Here is a 19032-nt window from a genome sequence, read left to right on the forward strand (position 1 = left end):
GACCAAGCTATTTTATTCGTTTTTCTATAGTCGCATTCAAAGAGCTATAACTTTTTTATTTTTTGTCTACATAGCTGTATGAGGACTTGTTTTTTGCGGAATTAGTTGTACTTTTTAATAGCACCATTTTTGGGTACATATAATTTTTTAATCAACTTTTTTGGGGGGGATTATAAAAAAAACCTGAAATTCCGCCATTGTTCTATGCGTTTTTAAATTGACGCCGTTCACTGTGCGGTGTAAATAACATGTTACCTTTATTCTATGGGTCGGTACGATCACGGCGATACCGCATATGTAGAGGTTTTTTTATGTTTTACGACTTTTGCACAATAAAAACACTTTTGAACTAAAATTATTTGTTTTTGCGTCGTTGCTTTCCAAGAGCCGTCATTTTTTTATTTTTCCATCAATGTAGTGATTTCTTCGACTTGTTTTTTGCGGGACGAGACGTAGTTTTGATTGGTACTGTTTTGGGGTGCATGGGACTTATTGATTCATTTTTATTATGACTTTTTTGGGGGGCAATGGAAAAAAATTACAATTTCGCCATTGTTTTTTGTGTTTTTTTTTTACGGTGTTCACCTTGCTGTGTAAATTACATATTAACTTTATTAATGGAGTCATTACGGTCGCGGTGATACCACATATGTGTACTTTTTTTTTTTTTTTTACACTTTTACTAAATAAAACCACTTTTTATGGAAAAAAATTGTTTTATTTATTTTTTTACTGTACTTTTTATTATTAATCTTTATGTCACATTTATTACTTATTTTATTAGTCCCACTAGGGGACTTTACTGTGCGATGTTCAGATCGCTGCTATAATGCTCTGGTATACTTCGTATACCAGAGCATTATTGCCTGTCAGTGTAAATCTGACAGGCAATCTGTTAGGACGTGCCTCCGGCGTGTCCTAACAGGCATATGTCCAAGGCAGACCCCCGGCTGCCATGACACCCCATTGGAGACCCGCGATTGCATTCGCGGGCCGCCGATGGGTGACAGAGGGAGCGCACTCCCTCTGTAAACAAAGTTAAATGCCGCGGTCGCTATTGACGGCGGCATCTAACGGGTTAAACGGCCGCGATCGAAGTAAACTTCGATCGCGGTCGTTGGAGCCCAGCTGTCATTAGACAGCCGAGCCCCGGCTCCTGCCTGCACGGGAGACCCGTGCAGGACTTAGACTAGGCTGACGTGAAAAGGCGTCAGCCTAGCCTAAGGCCCCTTAGTGACCGACGTGAAAAGGCGTATTGTTAAGGGGTTAAATCAATGGTTTCCTTTTAATGGCGTGCTATTCTTGCTGTCAAAAGTGACGGAACCGTTGACAGAAGCCCCGTGCGCAAATTTTGATGGTTAGAAAGGGGGTGTTGCTAAACTGCTGCGCAATTTTTGTCATCGTTGTCAGCGACCCACCATTCTACTCCTCAAGGACATTTAGGTCAAATACAAGTCATGGTAATAATACGATTTTACGGCGACTCGTAAGTGACCAAATGTTGTTCGGGAGGCCTAGCCTAATACCGTAAATCTCACCTTACTGCCCATAGCAACCAATCACAGCACAGCTTTCATTTTAGAGCAGTTTAAGAAATTAAAGCTGCGCTTTGATTGTTTGCTATGGGCGACAAGGTAAGATTTACTGTTTTGATAAATTAGGCCTAGTACAGAAGATGTCGTGATGAAAACGGCGGCCTCCATTTATAAAGTAGAGGCAGTAGTTGTGTCCATGTCTATATATTAGGGCAGCCTTATAATGATGTATTCGGCTCTTAGGCAGCATATCATTTCTTATACTGTCTAAACTTAGTGATTGTGACATTCCTGGTCTTATACTCGGTGATAATCGCTGGTAAAATCTTATATTACAGACTCTGCCCACCAACACAATGTCAGCGCTCCTGGCGCGGCGTCAGCTTTGTGGGCGGCGTGCGTACTTCCTGTAGAGGACGTAGAGTCACGTGTTCGAATTCCGTTGTCATGGGAACGGCTGAGTCTCTTCGGTACGTCGCGTGTTTCCATAGTGGACGCCGGCAGCGTCATGTCCAGAGGAAAGGTGAGTGACCACAATCAGGATCCGCAGCATAGAAGATGTGTCCGTCCCTCTCACCTGCCTGTGGTATGAGGATAATGGGATGGCACGTGACTATTAATATATACAGTGAAATGTAAGGCAAATATTACTACAGTCCCTAATAATACTGCCAATACGATTGATAACAAATGGTTGCCACAGCCCCCCCACAACAGTGCCAGCTACAGCCCCCCACAACAGTGCCAGCTACAGCCCCCCACAACAGTGCCAGCTACAGCCCCCCATAACAGTGCCAGCCACAGCCCCCCATAACAGTGCCAGCCACAGTGCTCCCATAACAGTGCCAACCCCAGCCCCCCCATAACAGTGCCAGCCACAGCCCCCCCATAACTGTGCCAGCCACAGCCCCCCTAATAACCGTGCCAGCCACAGCCCCCCCCATAACAGTGCCAGCCACAGCCCCCCCATAACAGTACCAGCCACAGGACTCCCATAACAGTGCCAGCCACAGCCCCCCCCCATAACAGTGCCAGCCACAGCCCCCCCATAACAGTACCAGCCACAGGACTCCCATAACAGTGCCAGCCACAGCCCCCCCCATAACAGTGCCAGCCACAGCCCCCCCATAACAGTACCAGCCACAGGACTCCCATAACAGTGCCAGCCACAGCCCCCCCATAACAGTGCCAGCCACAGCCCCCCCATAACAGTGCCAGCCACAGCCCCCCCATAACAGTACCAGCCACAGGACTCCCATAATCTGTGTAAATAAGGCGTTACTATTGTATAAGGGTAGGAGACGACACGCCGGCCGCTGTTTACTGGGAAAAAAACGCCAACATTAACAATTATGTAAATCACGCGTTTTTGCAACTTTCTCACATACTTTGTTTCACTTATTTCACCATTTTCAAGATCTCTGCTTACTGTCAGTGAAGGGAACATTATTGTTTACATATGTTCAAATACTGACGTGTATTTTATAAAGATTTATTCTAAGGCCCTGTTTTTTTTACATGAAAACCGCGCCAAATAACCGCTTCGGAGGCGTTTTCCCCGCGAGAGATAAAAAACGCTCGCAGGATAAAGAAGCGTCATGCTTTTTCTTCGGGCGTTTGCGTCTCTGACCTCCCGTTGACATCAGTGGGAGGCAGAGAAAGTGGTTTTAGCCCGTGGCGCTCAATGAAAAATACGCCAAATAGAGTCCAGGCAGGTCAATTCCTGAAGGAATTTTGAGGCAGATTTTTCCTCCTGCAAAAAAACAGTGTGAACAGGGACTTAGGCAGCTAATCCTTGGCTTTTCTGTTCCAGTCCTGCTCTCACAGCTGATGGGCTTGTTACAATGCATCAGCATTTGGTGTCCAGGACAGGAGAGGGATTTGTGGCTACACTGTATAACCCCAGCAGCTGTGTGATGTACATGATCAGAGCAGGTCTCCGGCCTATGTAAATAAGATTGTTCCCATTCACTGACAGCAAGCTGAGATCTTAAAATTGATGGAAAATTGATACACAAAGTCTATTAGAAAGTTGCAGAACCTTATATTATACAATGAAGAAAGCCTATTAGAGGATATGGGCATCATAGGGGGGGACGACTCCCTCTGTGAGTCAGTACGTAGATCCACTCTTGGGTGGCCCTTGTTCTGGGCACTCGGGACGTCCATGTATTTTTACATTGACTTGCTGTGGCTTCCCCTGGCAATGGTGGCTCCAGTCTAGAAGGCGAGGACTCTGATGAGACAGCCCCTTTAAGCTTCATTTACATGAGAATGGACGAGCCCTTTAAGTTGTCTATAGAGTTGATGGAAGTTTCCATTCTCTGCTTTTCTCTTGTATCAGGTCACTACAATCAAGAATCAGTACGGCTACCAGCGGCAGAAGGAACGGTAAGGCCGCGTTCACACGTAGCGTGAATACTGCAGATTTTCCACAATGGATTTCGTTGCGGAAAATCGGCAGCAGAGCGGATGATATAGAACTAATCGCCTCCACGCTCCGTAAATAATGAGCGGAAAAAATGCTGCGTTTTTTTTAAATCCGCAGCAAGTCAATTGTATTTGCGGAATCGCTGCTTTTCCATTGAATTCGATAGGAGGATAAAACCCGCAACAAATAGCAGACGTTGCGATTTTTGCAGCGGAAAAGCTGCGATTCCGCCCCAAAAATGGCAACTCCGAAAAAGAAAATCTTATACTTACCCAGAATTCTGTGCGTCTTCGTCCAGGCCGGCCTCTGGGGATGACGTTTTATCCCATGTGACCTCTGCAGCCAATCACAAGCTGTGGCTGTCACATGGGACGAAACATCGTCCCAGGAGGCCGGGCTGCGGGACGGCAGAGGGACGCGTCACCATGGCTACGGGTAAGTATGAAACTGTTTTACTTTTAACGTGCCGTTTTCCGCAATTGGGTGCGGTTTTTCGGCCACAATTCCCTGCGGGGTCCAGGGCGGATACGCGGTCGGTACTTTTATACAGCATATCCGCCCTGTGTGAACATAGCCTTAAAGGGAGTTTCCACTAATAGTCTTCTATGGCATAAAAGGGTGTGGGGGGGGGGGAGGGGGTTTGACTCCCGTTTACCAGTGGGTCCTCGTCCCCATTCTCGTTGGAGCGGTGGTCACTTTCCATTGAAATGATTGGATGACATGTAAGCAGCTGAGTGGTAACCAGATGGCAACAAAGCGGGTACATGTGAACCCAACCTTATAGATTTGCACCCTGTGATTTCCTAGGATGAGGGGTTGTCCAGTCTAATACAGGATTGTATTGATTGGATACATTGTAGCAAACCCTCAGCTGTGTGTAAGCAGGACTAGATCAGGATGGGATTTTAACCTCTACATGGAAACACGCATGTGCCCATTTACTGACAGCAAGCAGAGAACTTTCCATTACACGATGATTAAGCTTTAAGACCGGACGAGCCCTTTAAGGTCCATTTATGTTTGTGTTTTATGCAGAGAGCCCCGATCCTGCGTCCGCTACAAGTGCGGCCTCATTAACACCATCTCGGACGTGCTGAGACAGCGGCCCGGCTGGACGGAGGTGAAGGAGTAAGATCGCTGTTGTCTGTCGTTGGTCTCGGATCCCGGTGTCGCGTGTGCGGAAAGCTTCGTATAGACGCCATTATTATTATTATTATAGGGCGTTTTTATCAAAGTGGCACCACCGTCGTCCGCCATATTGGTAGTCACTTTTCTCGTGGCGTCTCAGCATCTCACAACTTTCTCAGCTTCCACTGCCACTAAAAAGTGACAACCAACATGGCGGCGGATCTGATCCGGTCGATTTTGCAAGGCTGGACGCTGCTTGTAGGAGGAGCAATGGAGGGACCCCTCAAGTAGCTCCATGGGGAAGTGAATATTGAGCAGAGCACCGTCCCCAAGGTCAAAGTGACCAGTAAAATGCCATCAGTCTGATAGTCCAGAAATCCCGATAATCCGGCACGTGTTTCTACCACTGGAACGATAGCGGCAGATTTTACGTATCCGCTACTTTTTTCCGAAACGTTGATAATGCGGTATCTGCCGGATTAAAGGAATTTTACCGTATTTTAGATGTGCTCAGATACCTGCGGGTCTACTCCTCTGTAGGGCATGTGATAAGGTCTCTATTATTGCTGCACTACATTCTGCTCAATCTCTAATGGGTTTTTCAGCGATGGAGAGTGGGATTTTTACTGGTGCGACGTCGGCTGGCTGCGCGAGAACTTCGACCACATTTACATGGAGGAACACGTGCGCATCTGCCACTTCCGCAATCACTACGAGGTGACCGCCCATCTCTACATTCAGCGTCTCTGATTCAAGGCCGTGAACGCGGCGGCCGCCATATTCACCTTCTACCATCTCCCTCTTGTCAGCTGACTAGGAAGAACTTCATGGTGAAGAATCTCAAACGTTTCCGGAAGCAGTTGGAACGAGAATCCGGTCGTCTCGAGGCGGCAAAATGCGACTTTTTCCCCAAGACCTTTGAACTTCCGGCAGAATATCACCTGTTTGTAGAGGAATTCCGCAGAAACCCCGGAATCACGTGGATCATGAAGCCTGTAAGTGGGGTAAAGGGGTCTGCACACAGCAGCGTAGTCACTATTAGGTTAAAGGGACACTAAGCTTAAAGGGGTTGTGCAGAATTAGAAAAACATGGCAGCTTTCTAAAAACAGCGCCACACCTGTCCATGGGTTGTGTTTGGTATTGCAGATCAGCTCCATTGAAGTGAATAAGGCTGAGCTGCAATACCACACACAACCACAACAGCACTGCGGCTGAAAAAAGGGGGTGGCCCCTCCCCACAGCTCATTACCTCCCCCGCAACAAGATCGGGGGGTGACGAGGGTTGTCATGGCAGCCTAGGGGGCCTAATAAAGGCCCCCAGGACTGCCTTCACTCTGCCTGTGGTACAGCTTAACCGAAGCCTGTAATAATGACAATATACTAACGATCGCTGGTTCAAGTCCCCTGGAGGGTCTAATGAAATGTGTAAAAAAAAAAGTTAAATAAAGTTTTTAGTAGTGAAAAAAATATATATATTAAAAGTTCAAATAAAAACCATTTTTCCTCTAAAGTAATTTAAAAAATGAAAGTAAACAAAATTGGTATCGCTGCGTCCGTAAAAGTCTGAACTGTTACAATATACCGTTACTTAACGCGCACGGTGAACGCCGTAAAACATTTAAAACGCCAAAATCGCTGTGTTTGTCAACTTAGCGCTAAAAAAAAATGTAATAAAGTGATCAAAAAATAGTACCGATAAAAACTACGGCTCGTCCCGCAAAAAATAAGCCCTCACACCGCTCAATCTACGGAAAAATGAGATCGTTATGGCTCCCAGAATGCGGTGAAACAGAACAATTTTTTTTTAATAAAAAGTTTTTGGGTTTTATTTTTAAATAAAAAAACCTATAGAAATTTGGTATCACCGTAATCGTATTGAGTCGCAGAATAAAGTTAAGTTGTCATTTTTACCGCACGATGAAAGTCGTAAAAACGAAACCCAAAAAAACAATGGAGGAATCGCAGTTTTTTTCCCCAATTTCAGCCCCCAAAGAATTTTTTTTCCGTTTCCCAGTACATTATATGGCACTTTAAATGGGATCAATAGAAACTACAACTCCTCCTGCAAATAATAATCCCGCACACCGCTCTACTGACGGAAAAATAAAAAAGTTCTGGCTCTCGCGGGGAGTGAAAAACAGAAATGAAAAATCAAAAAATAGCTTTGTCCTAAAGGGGTTAAATGGGTAGAGTATGAAGTGTATGATCGGCTACACCAGCTACTTCCAATAGTCCAGACACCCGACTGTTTGACCCGTGGACCTGGAAGCATCAGATCTGCAGGATTGGACAAGGTGCCGGACTATCGGACGAGGTGCCGGACTATCGGACGAGGTGCCGGACTATCGGACGAGGTGCCGGACTATTGGACTGCTGGATTTTTTTTCCGGAATAACCATATTGTTCTCTCTCCCAGGTGGCCAGATCCCAAGGGAAGGGGATTTTCCTTTTCCGGAAGCTGAAGGACATCATTGACTGGAGGAAGGTGACTCTGGTGTCCTGCGGCCGGGGAAGGTGGTGACGTCATCCTAGATGGCGGCAATCTAACAAGTCGTTTCCATGTTTCTCAGGACGTCAGCCGCACAGATGAGGAAAGAGATGAGGTCCCTGTAGAGAATTACGTGGCTCAATGTTATATAGAGAATCCATACCTGATCGGGGGTGAGAGAAGCTTCCGTGGCCTGTGACGTGGACTCCGCACCCCTCCCCCGTATTACGCATGTGTGCCTACGTAGCATCGATTATTGATTGGGGTTCCTGCGCATACGCACTGATCTTGATGTTTATATGGGTACGATCACACGGCGCATATACGCTGCCTAAAAGCACACAGTGCATCTGCCCTGTTCGCCGCAGGAAATTTCCGGCTGAAAAACCGCACCAATTTGTGGTGCAGTTTTTTCGTCCGAAATGTCCGCTGCGGAAAACTGCACGTAAAAAGAAAAAAAAAAAGTGATACGTAGCCATGGCGACACGTCCCTCTTCGGCCTGCAGCCCCGCCTCCTGGGATGACGTTTCATCCCTTGTGACAACTGCAGCCTGTGATTGGCTGCAGCAGTCACAAGGGATGAAACATCATCCCAGGAGGCCGACCTGGACGAAGAAGCACAGAATTCTGGGTAAGTATAAGATTTAAAAAAATTTTTTTTTTTTCTAAGTTGCGATTTTTGCGGCAGAATTGCAGCTTTTCCGCCACAAAAACCGCAATATTTGTTATTTACCTCCGCATCGAATTCAACGAAGAAAACCTGCAACACAAAAGCAGCGATTCCGCAAATACAATTGACACGCTGCGGATTAAAAAAAACGCACCACAGATCTTTTTCCGCTCATCATTTACGCAGCGTGCGGATGAGGTTTGTTCAAATCATAATCCGCTCTACTGCTACCGTATAATGCTGTGGATTCCCCGCAACGAAACCCGTTGCGAAAAATTCTCCGTATTTACGCTGCCTGTGAACTGACCCTACAGTCGTCTCTTTCGACTTTAGCTGGAATATGTATAGCAAAAATCTCCGCAGACATCTGGTGACAATGACATCTCCATTGTCTTGTGATCTGCTGTCCCCTATAGATGACATATGGTTATTTCCATACTGTCCTCTATCTTCCTCCGATCTAGGCCGTAGGATAACAGTGCGATTTCTGCGAGTAATATGGCGGGCGAGAGCTGGGGTACAACATTCAAACAGACAGGTTTGATTTTTCTGGGGAGGGGGGGGGGGGCGGACACATCACCGGTATGAGGGGGGGGGGGTTATGGTAGAAGTTTTTTGTAAGTACATATGTGTATACTTCATTTACAGGGAGAAAATTTGACCTGCGGGTGTACGTTTTAGTCGCATCGGTAAGATACGTTCCTTGGTGTAGTAATTTCACTTACCTACCATATATAGAAATATATTTCCCACAGACACCACTAGGTGGAGCTGACTGAAGATGAACTCGTTATAGAGGCCAAGGGGAGCTGTATATATCCATATGTAGTGAGTGAGCTCCCCCTGGTGGTGGCTGCGGGCAGCAAGAATTCTATCTATTAACACTGTCGGCATGGTTCGGAGCTCTGTATCAGAAAAATGGTTAAAGAAATATATATTATGAAATTAATTAGCACGAGATTATTGATCGATAGAGACAATTGTATATATTCAGATTTTATTAACTGCTACATACCTGGCTGTTCCCGATCTGTCATTTACTACTCACTTGTAATTAGGGGTGTACAAATTTACTAGCCCCATTTCAGCTTCACGATCTACCAGCTCATAGCGCCCCTCTTGTACATGTCTGGTATTGCAGCTGAGCCCCATTTATACCCCACAGACACGATTGGATCTTTTTTTTTTTAAATGTAATCTCCGACAACCCCTTTAATTTGATCCTAAACCTACACCCTATAACACGTTGTCGCTCATGCAGTGTCGCTCTTCTCTTGCAGTACATCCCCCTCCGGGCTTGGCTTTACCGGGATGGTTTCGCCCGATTCTCAAACACCCGCTTCACGCTCAGCAGCATCGACGATCAGTGTATCCTTATACTAACCGAGCCTATACCCAAAATTGTGGGACTTGAAGTTCTGCAGCAGCTGAGTCACCGGGATGAAGTCTAATATCGCACCTCTCAGTCATTGGGCGTCATTGAGCTTAGTCGTCGCTGCTGCTTTTATTTGCCCTTCACCTCCCCCTACAGATATTCACTTGACTAATGTGGCGATCCAGAAAACGGCTCCAGATTACGATCCAGAGAAGGTGAGACACCCCAAATCCTTTCCTCTTAGGGGGGGGGGTCATTGACTACATGTGATGTCGAGTAACTGCACCACCTAACGGCTTGGTTTATAAAGCAATGCACTTTAGTGTTGTGCAACCCGTGGCTCTCTGGCTGTTGTGGAACTACAACTTCCAGCATGCCCTATAAGTTGCAGAGCATTGGTATAGTGTTTGGTGTAAACACTACATCACCCACAATGCACCACCATAGACCATGAACCATGTGCAGACACCGAACCAGCAGGGGGCAGTCATGAGATGTCAAGTTGAGAGTGAACAGGAAACAAGCAGATTCTTGATGGCAGCTTAGGATGTGACTGGAGTAGAAAATCAGTACACGTATGTATCTGCAGAGTTACTCTACATCATATATATATATATATATATTCCTCTTAGGGCTGCAAATGGATGATACAGCAGCTGCGGCAGTACCTGACGGCCAAACACGGCCCCGCAGCGGTGGAGACCCTCTTTCAGAACATGGACAATATCTTCATCAAGAGCCTTCACAGCGTCCAGAAGATCATCATCAACGACAAACATTGCTTCGAGTTGTACGGATACGACATCCTGCTGGACGAGGACCTGAAACCGTGAGCGGCTCCTCCTCTGTAGTCAGTGCGGGGTTAACCTTTCTGGTGTTTTTTGGGGATTTTCACTTTAAATCTTACCTTCCAAAACCCATAGCATTTTTATTCTTCCGTCCATAAGAGGGCTGCGGTTTTTTTGCGGGACGGTTGTAGATTTTCACAGCACCATTTATTGTACCGGAAACCAATACTTTATGGGGTGGAATCGGAAAAAGAAAACCAGCGATTCCTCCCTTTTTTTTTTTTGGGGGCACCTCCGAGGGGGCCGGCCCCGTTTCTAACCACTTAAAAGCAACTGCGGCATCTTGAGCGCGGCATCTAAGGGGTTAAACGAGCATATATCGCTCCTTACACGGAAGTGTCCACTTCGTACTCTCCCCCCCCGACCTGTGCCGTATGTAAACTGCGGACATAGGGAAGGGTTAATTTTTAATTTTTTTCAGGCCGCCGGAAGAAAACGTAAGACTTTATATAAGAAACAAAATACAGATTTACTATTAAATGTTACATTGTATAAACAGCGGTTCTGCGGTTACCATAGAAACCGATCGTTGCTACGCGACTCTGAGAAGTTCCGCTTTCCGCCATCTTCTGATATTCTCCGCAGGTGGCTGCTGGAAGTTAACGCTTCGCCCTCCCTGACCGCCAGCAGTCAAGAAGATTACGACCTGAAATGCCGTCTCTTGGAAGACACCCTGCACGTGGTGGACATGGAAGGAAGGTGAGACACCGGTCTATTACATGGTGAGGAACGGAAACTCTCTGCTTGCTGTCAACGAATGGGAACATACTGTACAGGCTGAAAAAAAAATCAATCCTGATCACAAAGCTGCGGTTTGTTACAATGTATCAGTAAGAGGCGTCAGGAGAGAGATGTGTCCTGCTGCTGCGTTTAGCTCACATAGAATCCGCTACAGCATTGTAACAAACCCTCAGCTTTGCGAAAACGCCAAGGCTGATTTTCAGACTCTGGGTTGTCCAGGATTAGAAAAACATGGCTGCTTCCAGAAACAGTGCCACACCTGTACATGGGTTGTGTCTGGTATTGCAGCTCAACTCCGCCAAGTTGCAATACCACACACAACCTGAGGACAGGTGTGGCGCTGTTTGTGGAAGAAAGACATGTTTTACTAATCCAAGACAACCACTTCAATGGTACCATTCATTGACAGCAAGCATAGACCTTGAAAATGGTGAGAAATCAAAACACAAAATTATTTTAACTGTTTGTAGGACTTGTCACTGTACATCGATGACGATGATGATGAATTTACAAAATACGGAAAAACCCTTTCATCTTTTTTCTGTAGACTAACAGGGAAGGAGAAGCGGATCGGGGGCTTCGACCTCATGTGGAACGACGGCCCCGTATCCCGAGACGATGGACAGCTGGACGGCGTCAGCAATGGAACGTTTATGGCGAATACACACTTAGGTGAGAGACGACTTTATATTACAATGCATCCTGCCCTTCCCCCGACATTTACTGACTTCCCCTCCCCCACCTTTGCAGGCTACGTCAATGACCGGAAGAAGAACCTGAGACAATTAATGAAAACCGTCAGTAAGAAATCATCGACCGCTCAATAAACGCAAGGAAAATCTGAAATCTCGTCCATTGCATTTAGTATTGGGTGGGGGAGGGGGAGGGGGTTCAGCGGTATTGCCCACGGCAACCAGACGCAAAACAATAGCTGGAATCTGGGTCTTTTGGCGCCATTTTATTTTTTTTAAACAATGGGTTAAATTCTGAAAAATTGCGCCATTTTTTGCACAGAAAAATAAAGCGACACGTTTCGCCCCAATTTTTATAAAACTACCGACACTTACAAGACCGGCGCGTCCCCCCGTTACTCATCCGTTCAAAACTTTATCGATCGCCTTGAGTTCGTCCGGATCCAGCGGGTTCAGGTTAAAGCCTTTCAGCTCTGGTTTACCTGTAGGTAGAAAACTGAAGCTCGTAAATAGCGGAAAAGGAGGGGGGGGGGGGGGTTCGTTCCCACTAATAAGCGGAGGTTTACGAGCGATCATAGACGGGGAAGACACGGATCCGGCCCCCCCTGCATTTACCTTGCGCCTCGTACAACTGGTTCACCTTCACTTTCAGCTGCGAGCGCAGACTTTTGATTTCCGCATCCAACTGTTCCTGATCTGAAGGGGGCGAGACCGGCATCAACCTCCGAAACCAATCTGCCGCCATTAACCCTCTCAGGCCCGGACCTGTCACACTCACCTCGCCGAATCATTTTCTCGATTTTATCTTTCGGAAGTTTGATAAACATATTGCCGAAGCAAACGGCCACCGGCGGCCCTGCGAATACAAAGTGAGGTTACCGAGGAAGAGTCAGCCAGGAAAAGTCTTATAATCCGGTACTTGATGGTCCGGAAATCCTGATAATCTGGTGAGTCCGATTCTGGATTAGCAGTAGTTTACCGGATAGTCCAACTCCGCAGGATCTGTGTTCTGGTGTATCAGGTAAAGAACTGCTAATCCAGCGTAGGACTATTCGCAGCCCACAGGACTACCAGGTGCTGGATTAAAGGAAGGTTTTGATAATCTGGCACCTTGACGATCTTAAATGCCGGATTATCGGAATTTCACTGAACTTTGGCGCAGTATTCACCCACCTGGCTGAGAGGGGTCTCTGCTCAGCGCTCGTAACGCCTCCCTATTCTGATTCCTCTTAATGTCGAGGTCCACAATCTGAAATATAAAATACTAGACAGTTGTCACCCCGCACCCACCATCAAGAGCCCCCCAAATAATCACCCGCTCATCAGTGATAAACCGCTACTAGAGCTCATGTATCGGGACTGGGGGGGCACTGATCGGTGGACGGATCTTTGGGGTTGCCACAGTTGGACGGTGACTCTTGGGGCGCAGGTTTGAGCCTCTATAGGACACAACGTGCGACCACGACACACCCGGTTGCCCAGGACCACATTGTTGGGGTAAAGGGGCAAAGTCTTGCCCAGAGCCGCCGTGATGAGTGACCGGTCCAGCAGTGACCATCGATGATCGCTTTAGCGACAATAACTCAGCACTGTATCTCACCAACGTGTTGTGGCTTTAGATTTAGGGGGGCTTGGAGACACCTAGATTGTTCCTGCTGTAATATCACAAATCACGAGATCCAGTGGTGGCCCTTTTGGAGATCTAATGTTGGCGCTATGGGCAGCACTAGGATGTAACATACTCCCCTACAAAACAAGGAAGAACGCCCAACAGAGCATAGAAGTGTCATGACAGCCCATACTAGTGGAGACTTCCGGTATCAGAATTTATACTGCCTTCAATGAGAGCTGTATATAGATCTGCATGTAGTGAGCTCCCTCTAATGGTGACTGCAGGTAGTGAAAAGGTTATCATGTAAATCTATAGGAGCTGTATATTTGTAGTGGGCTCCTCCTAGTGGTGACTGCATGTAGTAGATAATGTAAATCTATGGGAGCTATATATATTTGTATGTAGTGAGCGCCCCCTAGTGGTGGCTGCAGGCAGCAGCATGTTATGCAACGCTATGGGAGCTGTATATATCTGTATGTAGTGATCTCCCTCTAGTGGTGGCTGCAGGCAGTAGAATGTTATCTAACTATGGGAGCTGTATATAGCTGTATGTAGTGCGCTCCCCCTAGCTGTGGCTGCAAGTAGTAGAATGTTAGGTAACTCTATGGGAGCTGTATATATCTGTATGTAGTGATCTCCCTCTAGTGGTGGCTGCAGGCAGTAGAATGTTATCTAACTATGGGAGCTGTATATAGCTGTATGTAGTGCGCTCCCCCTAGCTGTGGCTGCAAGTAGTAGAATGTTAGGTAACTCTATGGGAGCTGTATATATCTGTATGTAGTGATCTCCCTCTAGTGGTGGCTATAGGCAGCAGAATGGTATCCTGTAACTCTATGGGAGCTGTATATATCTGTATGTAGTGATCTCCCTCTAGTGGTGGCAGCAGGATGTTATCATGTAACTCTATGGGAGGCACTGTGCTTGTAGTATTGATATTTAGGGGGCACTCTGCAGGCAGTATTGTTGTTTTTCAGGAGGGGGGGGGGGGCACTGTGCTGTTACTGTTGATGTAAGCACCTTGCTCGGCCTGTATTATGTACGGTCAGGGTTTACAAAGGAAAAAACCCGCTCATATCTTCTACGGTAGCTCCACCGCCCCATCCCATATTAGAGGAAATATCTCCTAACAGTCCCTATCCTTAACCTCAGTCTGCAGGATATTCCACCCACTACAACTTCAGTCCCTGCTGCACCAGCCTTTACCTGCCGCCTGTCCACCAGCACATCCTCGGCTTTCCTCTCCACCTCCTGCAGATAAGCCAGAACGGTCTCGGACGCCTCATATTTCTCCATGTTGTCACCCGGTCGGTGCCGCTGACAGCGCTTACAATATACGTCACGTTGTAATAGCAGGAGCTTTATAGTTGTAGGAACCACGACAAAATGGCGATGGAGACCGTTTCAGTAGTTCATTTGAACCTCTTGTGACGAGTAAAATTGCACCATCTAGCGGTCACAATACGTAATATCCACTTGATATTTGCAGGACACGCGCCCCCTGGTGGTGAAACGCGATAAGAACCGAAAATAAAAGGTGGTCACAAGACACATTCTCCAGTCCAGACCTGCTGTAGTGTGGAGTAGTCACAGCAATGATGGCGGGGTGAGCTGGAGCTTGTAGTTCGACACCAGCTTTGAGCTTGCTGCATAGTTTCACCACATTCAGGGATTTCTCCCTGGTTGCTCTGTGTTGGTATAAACCATAGACGTGCCGTATAACATGCAGTATTAATTGGATTTCTGCTGCATTACCGTACCCAATGATGCCTACAAACCCGGGGGTACCCTATGTGGCACATTAGAAGACACCAGTATTATAAGTGGCATGTTCTCGGTGGGGGGCCCTGGTTCAGGTTCTTTATTGGTGCCCAGGAACTTTAGGCCTTGTTCACACGGCACTAAAAAAAAAGCGACATGTAAACGTGTCAAATATTCTAGTGGTTTTTGTAAAGCGCTTTTGAAACTACAAGCGTTTTTAAGCGTTTTCGTCTTGTGTTTTTTTTTACGTGTTTTCTGCGGGTTTTTTGGCGCATAATTAGGACTCCCATAAAAACTGGCGGAAAAAAATGCGCTGTATGCAGAAACGGCGCACTTTCACATTGATATCAAAGGGAAACTTAAATCAAGTTTTTTTGATGCGTCAAATACACGCCGTGTGAACAGTGGGAGGCCCCGCTGCACAACTGAGCAACAAGACAAGTACATTAGAGTCTCTAGTTTGAGAAATTGACGCCTCACAGGTCCTCAACTGGCAGCTTCATTAAATAGTACTCGCAAAATGCCAGTGTCAACGTCTACAGTGAAGAGGCGACTCCGGGATGCCGGCCTTCAGGGCAGAGTGGCAAAGAAAAAGCCATATCTGAGACTGGCTAATAAAAGGAAAAGATTAATATGGGCAAAAGCACACAGACATTGGACAGAGGAAGATTGGAAAAAAGTGTTATGGACAGACGAATGGAAGTTTGAGGTGTTTGGATCACACAGAAGAACATTTGTGAGACGCAGAACAGCTGAAAAGATGCTGGAAGAGTGCCTGACGCCATCTGTCAAGCATGGGGGAGGTCATGTGATGGTCTGGGGTAAAGTGGGAGATTTGTACAAGGTAAAAGGGATTGTGAATAAGGAAGGCGATCACTCCGCAACGCCATGCCATACCCTGTGGACAGCGCTTGATTGGAGCCAATTTCATCCTACAACAGGACAATGACCCAAAGCACCTCCAAATGATGCAAGAACTATTTAGGGAAGAAGCCGGCAGCTGGTATTCTATCTGTAATGGAGTGGCCAGCGCAGTCACCAGATCTCAACCCCATAGAGCTGTTGTGGGAGCAGCTTGACCGTATGGTACGCAAGAAGTGCCCATCAAGCCAATCCAACTTGGAGGGGCTTCTGGAAGCATGGGGTGAAATTTCTCCCGATTACCTCAGCAAATTAACAGCTCGAATGCCAAAGGTCTGCAATGCTGGAATTGCTGCAAATGGAGCGACCAAAGCAAAGTCTGAAGGAGAAAATTATTATTTCACATAAAAATCATTATTTCTAACCTTGTCAATGTCTTGACTATATTTTCTAGTCATTTGATAAATATAAGTGTGAGTTTTCATGGAAAACACAAAATTGTCTGGATGACCCCAAACTTCTGAACGGTAGTGAATATATAAAGCTGTTTTGGGATTTCTGATGTCCGGTCTCCCCCTGTTCTCCGTCTATTCAAGGCGTTGTTCAGTTTGTATTTATTTGTAGAATATATAGACATCTATTGTCCCCTGTTATCAGCCACAACATTGACATACATATGTGTGAATGATATTAGCAGGTCATCCTATAGCACTGGAGATATGGCACATAAAGAAATGGTCACTCACCCCTGTATCCCGCCGCCCCTCAGCCTGTAATGACTGATAACAGGGAACAATAGATTGTATTTACCTCCACAAGAAAATAGACTTGCAGCATCTCTTTATAATTTACGAGGTATAATGAAACACTTCCGATTTACCCCAGACCCCCTCCCCAGCCTCACCCCCACTGAGCTGGTGACATCACATGAATGTAGGGAAATGAACAGTAATTCAGTAATTTTCCCCACCCGACACCCAATGATTATCATTTATATTGTGAGAGGGGGCAGACGAGTCCTAGGGAGAGAAACAATGGAGCAGTCAACGTGCCCCCCCTGTGTTATTATACAATCAATGTGACCCCCCTGTGTTATTATACAATCAACGTGCCCCCCCTGTGTTATACAATCAATGTGACCCCGTGTGTTATTATACAATCAATGTGACCCCGTGTGTTATTATACAGTCAATGTGACCCCCCCTGTGTTATTATACAATCAACGTGCCCCCCCTGTGTTATTATACAATCAATGTGACCCCCTGTGTTATTATACAATCAATGTGACCCCCTGTGTTATTATACAATCAATGTGACCCCCTGTGTTATTATACAATCAATGTGACCCCCTGTGTTATTATACAATCAATGTGACCCCCTGTGTTATTATACAATCAATGTGACCCCGTGTGTTATTATACAATCAATGTGACCCCCCTGTATTACTGTACAATCAATGTGACCCCCCCTGTATTATTATACAATCAATGTGACCCCCGTTATTATACAATCAATGTGACCCCCCTGTGTTATTATACAATCAATGTGACCCCCCTGTTATTATACAATCAATGTGACCCCCCTGTGTTATTATACAATCAATGTGCCCCCTGTGTTATTATACAATCAATGTGACCCCCCCTGTGTTATTATACAATCAATGTGACCCCCCTGTGTTATTATACAATCAATGTGCCCCCCTGTATTACTGTACTATCAATGTGCCCCTGCATTACTGTACAATCAACGTGACCCCCCTGTATTATTATACAATCAATGTGACCCCCCTGTTATTATACAATCAATGTGACCCCCCTGTATTATTATACAATCAATGTGACCCTCTGTATTACTGTACAATCAACGTGACCCCCCTGTATTACTGTACAATCAATGTGCCCCCCCCTGTATTATTATACAATCAATGTGCCCCCTGTGTTATTATACAATCAATGTGCCCCCTGTGTTATTATACAATCAATGTGACCCCCCTGTATTACTGTACAATCAATGTGCCCCCCTGTATTACTGTACAATCAATGTGACCCCCCTGTATTATTATACAATCAATGTGACCCCCGTTATTATACAATCAATGTGACCCCCCTGTGTTATTATACAATCAATGTGCCCCCCTGCATTACTGTACAATCAATGTGACCCCCCTGTGTTATTATACAATCAATGTGCCCCCCTGTATTACTGTACAATCAATGTGACCCCCTGTATTACTGTACAATCAACGTGACCCCCCTGTATTACTGTACAATCAATGTGCCCCCCTGTATTACTGTACAATCAATGTGACCCCCCCTGTATTATTATACAATCAATGTGACCCCCGTTATTATACAATCAATGTGACCCCCGTTATTATACAATCAATGTGCCCCCTGTGTTATTATACAATCAATGTGACCCCCCTGTTATTATACAATCAATGTGACCCCCCTGTGTTATTATACAATCAATGTGCCCCCCGTTATTATACAATCAATGTGACCCCCCTGTAATATTATAAAATCAACGTGACCCCCCTGTATTACTGTACAATCAATGTGCCCCCCTGTATTACTGTACAATCAATGTGACCCCCCCTGTATTATTATACAATCAATGTGACCCCCGTTATTATACAATCAATGTGACCCCCCTGTGTTATTATACAATCAATGTGACCCCCCTGTTATTATACAATCAATGTGACCCCCCTGTGTTATTATACAATCAATGTGATCCCCTGTTATTATACAATCAATGTGACCCCCCTGTAATATTATAAAATCAATGTGACCCCCCTGTAATTATACAATCAATGTGACCCCTGTATTACTGTACAATTAATGTGCCCCCCTGTATTACTGTACAATTAATGTGCCCCCCTGTATTACT

General features: G+C 45.9%; 2 protein-coding genes across 5 annotated transcripts; one reads left to right on the forward strand and one right to left on the reverse strand.

Annotated features, from left to right (window-relative positions):
* The first annotated feature begins 1966 nt into the window (after positions 1 to 1966).
* TTLL9 (tubulin tyrosine ligase like 9) lies at positions 1967 to 12063 on the forward strand. Of its 4 annotated transcripts, XM_075846657.1 has the most exons (14): positions 1967 to 2058; positions 3880 to 3926; positions 5002 to 5094; positions 5700 to 5811; positions 5904 to 6089; positions 7512 to 7580; positions 7666 to 7756; positions 8902 to 8942; positions 9534 to 9621; positions 9785 to 9843; positions 10261 to 10457; positions 11062 to 11175; positions 11765 to 11889; positions 11968 to 12063. In XM_075846657.1, the coding sequence occupies exons 1-14, from the start codon at positions 2044 to 2046 to the stop codon at positions 12042 to 12044; spliced, it is 1314 nt and encodes a 437-aa protein (XP_075702772.1). In that variant the 5' UTR covers positions 1967 to 2043; the 3' UTR covers positions 12045 to 12063. The 4 variants fall into 4 exon arrangements, with proteins under 4 accessions (XP_075702772.1, XP_075702773.1, XP_075702774.1 ...); XM_075846658.1 differs by lacking the exon at positions 5700 to 5811 and having other exon boundaries at positions 5002 to 5086; XM_075846659.1 differs by lacking the exon at positions 3880 to 3926 and having other exon boundaries at positions 2003 to 2058.
* Positions 10921 to 14926, reverse strand: PDRG1 (p53 and DNA damage regulated 1). The gene is made up of 6 exons (XM_075846661.1): positions 14725 to 14926; positions 13083 to 13158; positions 12688 to 12765; positions 12525 to 12605; positions 12285 to 12391; positions 10921 to 11149 (listed from the first exon to the last, which is right to left on the reverse strand). Exons 1-5 carry the CDS (start codon positions 14812 to 14814, stop codon positions 12309 to 12311), a joined length of 408 nt encoding a protein of 135 aa, XP_075702776.1. The 5' UTR covers positions 14815 to 14926; the 3' UTR covers positions 10921 to 11149; positions 12285 to 12308.
* Between the last annotated feature and the right edge of the window lie 4106 nt (positions 14927 to 19032).

The sequence above is a fragment of the Rhinoderma darwinii genome, chromosome 13, assembly GCF_050947455.1.
Source record: "Rhinoderma darwinii isolate aRhiDar2 chromosome 13, aRhiDar2.hap1, whole genome shotgun sequence".
NCBI classification, from domain to species: Eukaryota; Metazoa; Chordata; class Amphibia; order Anura; family Rhinodermatidae; genus Rhinoderma; species Rhinoderma darwinii.

Bases quoted from the DNA above. Each gene is read 5' to 3' on its own strand.
- TTLL9 (XM_075846657.1), top strand. The intron at 9,622-9,784 runs GTATCCTTATAC...CTCCCCCTACAG, and splicing joins CAGCAGCATCGACGATCAGT to ATATTCACTTGACTAATGTG. The intron at 9,844-10,260 runs GTGAGACACCCC...TATTCCTCTTAG, and splicing joins CAGATTACGATCCAGAGAAG to GGCTGCAAATGGATGATACA.
- PDRG1 (XM_075846661.1), bottom strand. From the start codon at position 14,814: ATGGAGAAATATGAGGCGTCCGAGACCGTTCTGGCTTATCTGCAGGAG. The intron at 12,766-13,082 runs GTGGGTGAATAC...TTGTATTCGCAG, and splicing joins CAGAGACCCCTCTCAGCCAG to GGCCGCCGGTGGCCGTTTGC. The intron at 12,392-12,524 runs GTAAATGCAGGG...TTCTACCTACAG, and splicing joins CCAGTTGTACGAGGCGCAAG to GTAAACCAGAGCTGAAAGGC.